Source organism: Rhagoletis pomonella, unplaced genomic scaffold (assembly GCF_013731165.1).
Source record: "Rhagoletis pomonella isolate Grant_MI unplaced genomic scaffold, Rhpom_1.0 Rhpom_scaffold_00005, whole genome shotgun sequence".
NCBI classification, from domain to species: domain Eukaryota; kingdom Metazoa; phylum Arthropoda; class Insecta; order Diptera; family Tephritidae; genus Rhagoletis; species Rhagoletis pomonella.
In genome coordinates, this window is record NW_023458559.1 from 52988007 (window position 1) to 52998159 (window position 10153).

Consider the following 10153-nt stretch of genomic DNA (forward strand, 5'->3'; position numbering starts at 1 on the left):
TATTTTTAGATATGTATACGCGGCTTTTTAAATTTTTAATACTGTATTAATTATTTTGTGAAATTAATTTTTGCGTTTTCTGCGCGATTTCTATCTTCTTTTCTTTCGGGCCGACGTTAATTTTTTCACTGAATGAAAACTTAGATATAGCATAAATTTTATAGAACTTTGTGTACGCCAGCAACGAAAGTTAATTTTAAATGTATTTCTAATGTATGGACAATCAGCATTTTTATTGAAATCAATGTTCGCCGCATTATCAATTGTTCATCTTTACTTATCATATCTAGAAATTCTATACCACAAAAATTTTGTAGTGAAAAAAACATAGATACATACATACATACATATGTATAAAAACGTTAGAGGTCTTGAGTCTCTCTTGATGTGCTGAGAAATACTTCCTTCTACATACATACTACATACATAAATATATGTGTATATAAAAGCTAATTGAAAAAATAAAAAATAAAATATCATTAACTTATGGTATAAAGGTGCCAAGCTCATCTTTTGAAATTATTCAGGAGAGACGAAAAATCAGTTTCGCAATATCTGTAATTCTGCATCAGAAACCAAATTTTAGAAAAATGGACTTTTCACCTTTTCACCTTTAGGTAGCGGTATGTATTTAAATTATTCTACTACGCACATACATACATATTAGAGGTATACGCCGCCGAGCCACGCCGCCGCCGCCGTTTTTTGTCATTCCTCACGCGCCGCCGCCGAGTTACGAAAATATCGGCGCGGCGGCGGCGTTCGGCGCCTAAGGAATTTTGTACAAAATTTTCATGATGTATGTACATTGAATACATCGTTTGAAGGAACTAAATATTACTTGTATAAAAACACAATTTTACGAAATGAAAATTACATTTTTAAATTAGTTTTTTTTTTTGCATAATTTGGGCCACTGGACAAGAGTATGATCTCCTTTATTTTTTCCAAAATAGCATAACTTAGAAAAAAACATAGGTAACATATATTTTGACGACAGCGTTTATTACAGTTAAATTAGGGTCGAATACTGGTAATCTAACGATTTTTTTCCGCAGTAGACAATTCTTTTCTATACTACAAAAATACTACTTTTTTATACACCTACTACAACAACAAGAAACTTATAACACATCAAAAACTTTAGCTCCAATATCTCAGAAAGCAGTTTTAATTGAAGCGGCCTCTTTGCATCTAACTCCTCAATTATTGAAGATAAATCAAAGACATGTTGATTTTTCTATGTATTTTTTTAATATTTTTAACAAACACTTTTTTGCTAATATTTACATTCGTAAGTTATTTTATTCTGGGGTCCCACATACGTATACAAGTACTAGGTGGCTGTGTGAAAATTACGTTAGCATTCCTTAGTGGTGGTCAAACCCCAGGAAGGTTTTGCTCCCTCGCATCGCTATGTTTTCTACACAGGGTTAAAGTTCCCTCTTTATGGTAAACATTAGTATTATTTTTCATTACATTCGGTTCTCCTTAGAAAAATTTGGCGCTTCATATTTTAGTGGAAGTTTTAACCATCTATAAGCCATTGTTTTCAACAGTGGGTCAAAAAGTCCCATTCTGGTTCGAGTTGATAAGACTATTGCAAAAATTTATTGAGAGCGGCATAAATTACCCCAATAACTAAACTTTAAACAATTTTTTTTTTCTTTAAATTTAAATATTGCAAAAATGGCTCTTTGAAATCTACCTTATGAGAAGTAGCGCCGGCGTTTCCAGACGCGCCGGCGTCGCCGCCGCCGCCGAATCTTTTTGACGTTGACCACGCCGTCACCGCAAAGCCTGTCGGCGTAAACCTCTAATACATATGTATGTGTCATTTAAAATCTTATCGAAATATTTCGAAAAAAGCGAAAATCCTCTCCAAAAAAACGAACGCACGCGCCTATTCCAATGCGTATGTATATCGAGCCCTAACCGCCAAAATAACGTAAGCGACATTTTTTTCAAAATTTTCTTTTTGATGCAAAAATGTATCTACATAGATGCTCTAGGAATATTTCTGCATCAAAAAGAAAATTTTGAAAAAAATATCGCTTACGTTATTTTGGCGGTTAGGGCTCGATATGGTAATTGAAGTGATGGCGTGGGGTAGCCCCAAGACAAAGCCCAGGCGCTAGACTTAGCGCTGGCTAATTATGGAGGAATCAGCACTTTTCACCGGACCAGCAAAGAGTCCACCGTCGACCTTATGTTCACGTGCAACCACTGACTATGTGCACTAAATGTAGGGTCTGCGAACATTACACACAGTTTCCACCAAGCCAAGCGGCGCGAAACTCAAAGGGAGTAGTCAACACCCCCTTGGTTGAAAACAAGTGGCACTTGACAAAAATTTATTTTGTTTGATCATGACAGAGACACCTAACCAGGCCAGAGAGAAGAAGTCTGCAACAGAAGCAGCCATTAAACTTAGGGCCTACGATGCAGCTACAAATCTCAACTAGAAGCGGCGAATCGTGCTGAAAACAAGTACATTGGTGGAACGACAATATAAGTACGCGATCTAAAATCCAAATGTTTAAAAGATAGACGACGATGCTAAAAACTACGGAGGCTTACCGGTGACGACATTAGGCAAGCAATATGCAAACATCTGTGAAAACAGCTGAAAGTGGATTCGAAGGAACAACGAGCCTCATTCAAGAAGCTATGCGATGAAGCGGACGAGAGCTAATGGGGTGGCGATTACAAGGCGGCAATGTCAATAATTTCCAAAATTCCTCAGGAAAGGAACAAGTTCTTCTGAGTAAAATGGTTTGGGCCCTTCTCACAAGAAAACCAGTTAACATTGGGGAAGTAGTTGAGGTGCCAACGGACGAAGGCGTGATAACCGCTAAGAAGCTTGGGGACAGCAAATCCCCAGGCTCGGATAGCATTCCAAACAAGGCAATGCATAATCTACAGCAGATTCCACTCTTTCATCGAAGGCGAAAGGGGACCATCAGCTAATCAATGTGGTTTTCCCTAGGGGAATTCGTCAACGGTACCAATAAACAGAGTAGTATCGATAGCAGCCGAAGTGGTTTCCGGAAAGCGTTGAAGTGGTGAGCAGAAACAATACTGTGTAGCCGTGGCACTGGATTCTAAAAATGCATTCAACTCAGCAGAATTGGGCATATTTTAAATGTTCTCCAAAGACCTTCCGTCCCGGGTTATATACGTAATATTATAACACCCTTCCTCGGTTGTAGAACCCTGGAACACTCCATCTATGTGAAGAAATGAAAGTAAAATGAGACAGCGGGGTGCCTCAGGGACCAGTGCTCGGGCCAACATTATGTAACATCATGTACGATGGCGTTCTTTGTCTTTTGGAGTTGAAATCATTGCGTTCGCCGACGAAGTAACGCTCACGGTGGTGGCTAAACTGTTGCCAGATTTAGAGGAAAAAACGAACGCGGCAATAGAGCTGATCATTGAGTGAATGACGAGTGTTGGCTGATCCATTCCTCCGGAGAAAACGGAAGCTGTAGCCGCAAACATTGCAAAAATGCCAACTTCGCTGGGGGGAACTTCCCTTAAGGAAGGTATGGGGAATTACACTTTAATATAACGCTATATATATATATATATCCCTATATATAACTCCCCGCTATTCCCAGAGTGGCAGGAAGGCGAAGACACTGAGCATGTAGTTTTCGTTTGTCCGCGTTTTGCGTGATCGGACTTCTACCACATTGTGGTAGATCTGCCAGTTTTTTGAGCATCTACCACATTTACCACACAAGGTCTGAAATCTACCATATATTCGCGTTTTTGAGTTGTTTTATTTTTGTTCGACATAGTTTTCTTAATTTTAAGAGCAAAAATTGTCCAACACTAAACACTAACAACAAATCCGAATGGGAGGATAAAATAAACTTTTGAATAGTAAATTTTCTCAATAATCAATTTTTGGACAGGAAACGAGGTTTTATTGTGTTAAATTGCAAAATATATGATTTATAAAATGAATTGATAGCGAAAATGTTAAAAAACGACGATTTTTGTGAAAGTATTAGCAAATTTGTCAAAATCGTCAAATCCCAAAATATGTTCCAAAAATATCTTGATTTTTAGATTCCTATCAATATGTTTGCAATTTAGGTGAAACCTTGCCAGAACTTTTTTAATTTTTGTACAATGTTTGATCAAAAACCTGAGGTCTACCACATTTTTTTTTGAATCTACCACATTTTCCAGATTCTACCACACAAATTTTTAAGTCCGATCACTGGCTACAAACTGAAAATATAGTTGACGTCGAAGCATGCTTGGGATGTAGCAAGAACTGCAAAAACCCAGATACACCAGCAGTTAAGACGAGAAGATGGTATAAGAACAACCATGACAAGAAGGTGAAATGTGCAGAAATGTCGGTGAACATGACACGAAAGGCGAAATGGCCGCCTAGGGTGGGTTATTTTCTTTTAGTACATAGCTGTTGTGAGGAGATGTTACTTGTAGAACTGTAATGAAGTAAGAGCTTAGTGCTAAACGGAATACTTTACGGTAGTACCGGGGAGCTGTACTTGAATGGTAGGAAGTTTAGTTCGTGTTAAAGTGCCACACTAAAGTGGTTTGGCTTTAGAAGCTTCCTCCTTGCAAAAACTAAAAAATAAAACATGAATATAAAAATTTCTACAACTGCTATAATTGCATAATTTTATAGAAATAGTTTCAAGGGAATACTCGTACATATTTGTCTGATTCATATGGACAAGTAACCAGAATTTAAAAAAAAATGCATATATTTTTATACTTACATACATATGTACATTAGGGCGGGTCGAAAATCTAATTTTTCTCAAATCCCTTGGTAATAGTGAAAATATATTGTATCATGAAGTCAACAACAAGCCTGCAAAATATTAGTCTTTCATTTTAATTGTAAGAGCCCGCGCATCGACCGCCAAGTGACCCACAGCACACTAGTCGAATAAGACCAATTCTTGTTAAAAATTCAGGGTTCAGCCAAAAATTTTGGTGCATGTTATTAGATAATGAATCCTTTAACGCAAAAGATAAAGTCAAGTATCATTTCGCGCAGCCCTTTATCTTATCGTTAATCTCAAACTCATCTATTTTCAAGAAAATTTTAATTGTTCTCTTGATAATTGCACTGGCCTATAGTCAAAAGATGTAAAGAACAATATTAATATTGCTGGCGTGCATTTAGATCGCTAGTTCCAAATATTCTAATCCTTTTTTAATATTAGCTGTAGTTTGCGATTTTTTGCAAATTTAGGAACAATTTCGGTAGCTCTAATAGAATAGCCATTATTTTCTATCATCGCGGAAAAATTTTGTTTATGCAAATTAGTATGGAAACACTGAACAGGCACAACTTCTAGACACACAAATTGGTTTACTTATGTTTATGCATACAATATTAAAATTGCAAATATAAAAATATGATAAAAAATTTTGTTCGAGATTTTTTTTATTTTAAATAATTTGTTTATAATCTGAACTATTTTAGTCATATTATTATCAAAAATCAGTAACATTAAGTCTCGCCTTCAATTTGTTAATTATTACGCACCGATCGAGTAACATTTACCAAAGTTATATCGAAAAACTTAAGTGGATTTCCAGTTTTTTTCTAAAAAAAGTCTCTTCAATTGTATGTATAAATAACCTTTAAATAAAAGAACCGGATTACAGAAAACTGTGCAAGCGAGTGACTTTTTTCGTTCAAGCTGAATGCAAAGCAATATCGTCCAATTGGAGAGTCCGCAAAAGGATATCCCAGGATATGTTAAAGACTATTGCATTTACTTACAGACACTTTTTCACATAATGGAATTAACTAAAATATTTATGTATATCTAAACACCAATTGCACATCCCCTACTTTCATATAACGGCAAATTTAGAAACGCGAAAAATGTGCTTCTGCGGCGGCTAATGAAACCATTCCGCACCAGTTTTCAAGACTGCAAAAATGGACTTAAAATGGGCGTTTCTTCTTAATAGCCCTTAATTTGATATATCGTCATGTTTATAACAATAACGCATTCCATAGATATTACAAGCCAAAGTTTCATTTTCAAAATTCATACACTTTGATTCAATTGCGCGGGCTAAAGATACGTTTTAAATTAATCTTTCGTGGCCAATAACAATTGGCTGAGACCTAAGACATCGTAATATTACTATTACAATGCGGTCAAATGACTTTTATTTTCCCCCATACAAAATCGACCCAGCCTAATGTACATACATACATATATATTTTTCTTTATGTGGTTTATATTTAATATTAAATTATCACATTGCTAAAATTTAAAAGCATATACATACATATAGTGAAAAGGCTGCCTGTGTATGAAATTTACGAAGGATCAGTCTTTATTTGCTGCACACGTAACATTTTCTGGATAGTTGCACACATTTAACCTGGTATCGAACCAAAGTGGGTGTGGACAATGCATCAATATGGCTCGACCGAATGTGCAAACATAATAACGACTACAGTGATCGGGATCGGGCAGGAATGTGCCGGTTGGCAAAGTTTCGCATGCTTGTGGGGTTATAGCGGTTGTTCCATTTGATGTTTCGGTCGTAGTTGAAGTTAACAATGGAGTTGTTCCCTCAGTGGTTGTAGATTTCGTAGTTCCATATGATGACGTTGTAGTGGTTGTTGAATTTTCAGTGGTCATCTCCGTCGTCGATGGCGTGGTTTCTGTCTCTGTTGGATTAGTAGCGGTTGAAAAAGTAGTCTGCTCCGTGGTTGTATCTTTGCTGCCCTCGGAAATATTAGTTGTGAAATCAGTGGGGTTCGAGGTTGTTGAAGGCTCTTCACTGGTTGAGGCGTTGTAGGATACTTCTGTCGTTGAAGTCGGGTTTTCTATCTCCGTTGTGTTATTATAAGTAACAGAAACAGTCTGGGTCGTCGTCTCTGCGGCGGTACTAAATGTAGATTCTTCTCCTGTGGTTTGTGTCGGATAATTCGTGGTTGAAGCATCATTGTCCGGCGAGATATCAGTTGTCCCATCCGTTGGATTCGAAGCTGTAGAATACTCTACACTGGATATCTCTTCGGTTGTCGGCGTGCTTTCCGTCTCAGCTGTGATATCAGTGGTTATATGGGCATCGCCGGCAGTTGTTTCGCCAGCAGTAGTAATTGTAGATTCTTCTGTAGTCTTCTGGGGAACATCTGTGTGTTCTGTAATTGTGGCCTCACTAACTGGCGTTGTAGCAATAGTTTCTCCCGATGTTGTCCAAGAAATTTCTTCTGTCGTTTCGCGAGTCGTTTCGGGCAGAGATACTGGTGTTGTAGTTTCTGTGCTGTTCTTTGTAATGCCACTTGTTGGTGTTGTTTCACTTGTAGTCATAAAACCAGTTGTGCCACAGGAGTCTGAAGCCGTTGTTGATTCCTCGATACTTGAACAATTACATGGTGGACAACGGCCGATTACACAACAACTCAAAGGCACACTATATTTAGCGCCTGGCGGGCAATATTCCTGTATGTATTGATCGTTGAAAAGTGCAAAGTATCCATTGCAATCCTCAGGATCATACTTAGTCGGCATTGGCAGTTTATTTAGGCAACTATCCGATTGGGATAGTGATTGTGCAACCACAAATGCGGAAAGACACCCGATAGATGCAAAAAGTAGTGAATTGAAAATCATCCCTTAGCGAAGTAAGTACAGTTATTCCTAGAGAAGTATATTTCCAATGGACGACGAACTGTTTTAATATTAATAATATTCAGGTGAACGCCATATGCTGTATTTATAGCGACTATTATATGGCAAAAGCTCTTTTAAAAGCTTTTTCCTCGTAATAAAAATATGTTAAAATTGTTTGATCGCAAATAATTTAGATAACGACAAAATATTTACTATACAAATTTCCTTGTGCACACATACATACATACATACAAGTTGAGGTGGTTTAATACACATTTCAGTCGATTTGAAGACTAATGGGTAAATGAGTCAATTTATTAATGTAACTTTCATTTGCTTATAATGGTATGTTTTATTAAAAAAAATTAAAATGTGTTCAACCAAGGACTATGTTTTTGTTGTAAGAGCACAACTAGCCTACCAAATAAAATAAATAAAAATATCGCTCATTTACTTCAATAGTAGCCGTCATCGATTCGCCACTTCTCGCTCGCTATGTTTGAGTTCCGGTCGCTTAAAGAAGAATTTTGCATGTGAAAGCAACAACAAAGTTAGCTAGCACGGATGGACGATAGCGAGTTTGGTTGTACCTCATTGAGTTCGTTCGTTTCGCCACTCGCTAACTGTTGGCGAATCGATGACGGCTACTAAAATACAGCATCAATACAAATTTCAAAATGTTAGTACCAAAAACAACGGAGTTACTTCCACTTTTTAAAAAGTCCTGCCTAATTTTGATATTCTTTTTATAATGTTTTTTGCTTCTCCTGTAAAATAAAAAATTTGTTGATTAAGACCTTAATTAATTAATTAAGGTAACGATATATAAATTCAAAACATTAAAGCCGTTTCTGTCGAGATTCGCTCTTTTTATCAGTAAACACACTTTGGGGTTAGGATATCTCAAAATTCTAGTGCCAGAGCAATTGTGAGGCCAGATTTGGATTCAGCACCAAGAAACGATGTGTTTTACTCAGGTGGTAATGAAAAAGAAAACCGGTCAAACAATTAGAAGAGAAAAAAAGGAATACTTAACTTACTTACGTACTAGCATTTTCAACGCGAATAGAATTTAATAAGGTGGGTTTGCAACTTCAGCTTTTTATCAATCATGGTTGTATTTTAGTTCATTTAAATTTTTAGATTCTTATAAATTCAGTGCCGCCACAGCTTTAAATATTTCAAATTATTTCAGGTTTTAACTATCTCGGAAGTAATTTTAGTTCAGAAAAAAGCACTAGGCACTAAATAATTTTATTTGGCGTTTTAATTTTCAAAAAACACTAAATCTAGTGCTTAAAGCACAAAGTTGGCAACTATGCTGCGAGGCATTGAGTAGGAGTTTGCTCGCTCGCCCGCTCGAACTCCGAGTTTTTGCCCACCCTGGTTACCGCACAATATTGTGACGAATACATGATTCAATAATACAAGGTTCGATAAACTGACAGTTGTCTCTCTCGCACCGCTCCCTTAGCAGTGGCACCGTGTTGCTTTTTTGGAAATTTACATGGAAACAGTGTAGCTTTGGTGTGAAATAAAAGTATAAGCTTTTGTGCAATATGTTTATTTGTATATGCATATGAAGCATATTTAACTGATGAAAACATAAGCAATGGACGTTTACATCAATCTCATAGTAGTCTTATTTTAATTTTGAGTCATTTTGCAGTTTAGCATATAAATTACGTAATTCACGTAGATATATCAATATTACGTTCAACATTTCGTTTAAAATGCCAGATTTCCTGCAAATACATTAGAATTTACGAAAGGAACTTCACTACTAATTGCCTACTTTGCGTACTTTTCTACTACCATTTTCGAAACAAGGGATTGCATTCTTGCCCTTTCTTCGGCCTTCGTAAATGCAACCTTTTGTAAGGGAGTGTCAAACCGCAGCTGTCAATAATCATCTAACCTTGTATTATTGAATCATGTGACGAATACTGCGGCAAAGCGAAGCGAACAACGAGAAATAGGCAGAATGTTCCAGGAATGACGTAGAATGTTTCACAAAGAGAAACGTTAAGTTGGATGTACACTGCGAACAGCGAGAGAAAGAGAATGAGCGATAAACTTCAGAACGTTCTAGAGTTGCCAGAAGTACGAGCACAGGTATATAACGGCGCCGCCACAGCGAAGTGAGTTAAGGCCGGTCCACATAGAACTTTCGCGTTGGCTTTGGCGTTGGCGTTGGTTTGACAGAACGCACGTTAAAAGTATGCTTGCTACAATGAACGCTTGGCAGCGAATCCTTGGGCCACTAAATTAACATACTAACGACAGATAAATTAATATTTCTTATCAATAATTGCATTAAAAACGATATTTCTTGCCCGCACTTGATTAAAAAGGAAAAATATTTCACATAATTTTATTTATTCGCAACAGCTGACGAGCGACGCACGCGAAAAGTTGAGAGTTGGCCATCTTTTTGCTTTGTGTTGGCGTGAGCGTTGTCGAATTTTGGCTATGTGGACGGCTGCATTTGAATTCATGTATTCATAGTC

General features: G+C 37.0%; 1 protein-coding gene across 1 annotated transcript in view; it reads right to left on the reverse strand.

Moving 5' to 3' along the window:
* Positions 1–6286: 6286 nt before the first annotated feature.
* The window catches only part of LOC118740157 (mucin-5AC-like), a gene marked incomplete at its 5' end in the record, with an annotated part of 5129 nt that continues 1262 nt past the window's right edge, over positions 6287–10153 (reverse strand). Inside the window, one exon of the mRNA XM_036471652.1 lies at positions 6287–7645. Coding sequence (XP_036327545.1) covers positions 6348–7645 — 1298 coding nt within the window. The remainder of the gene's footprint in view (positions 7646–10153) is intronic.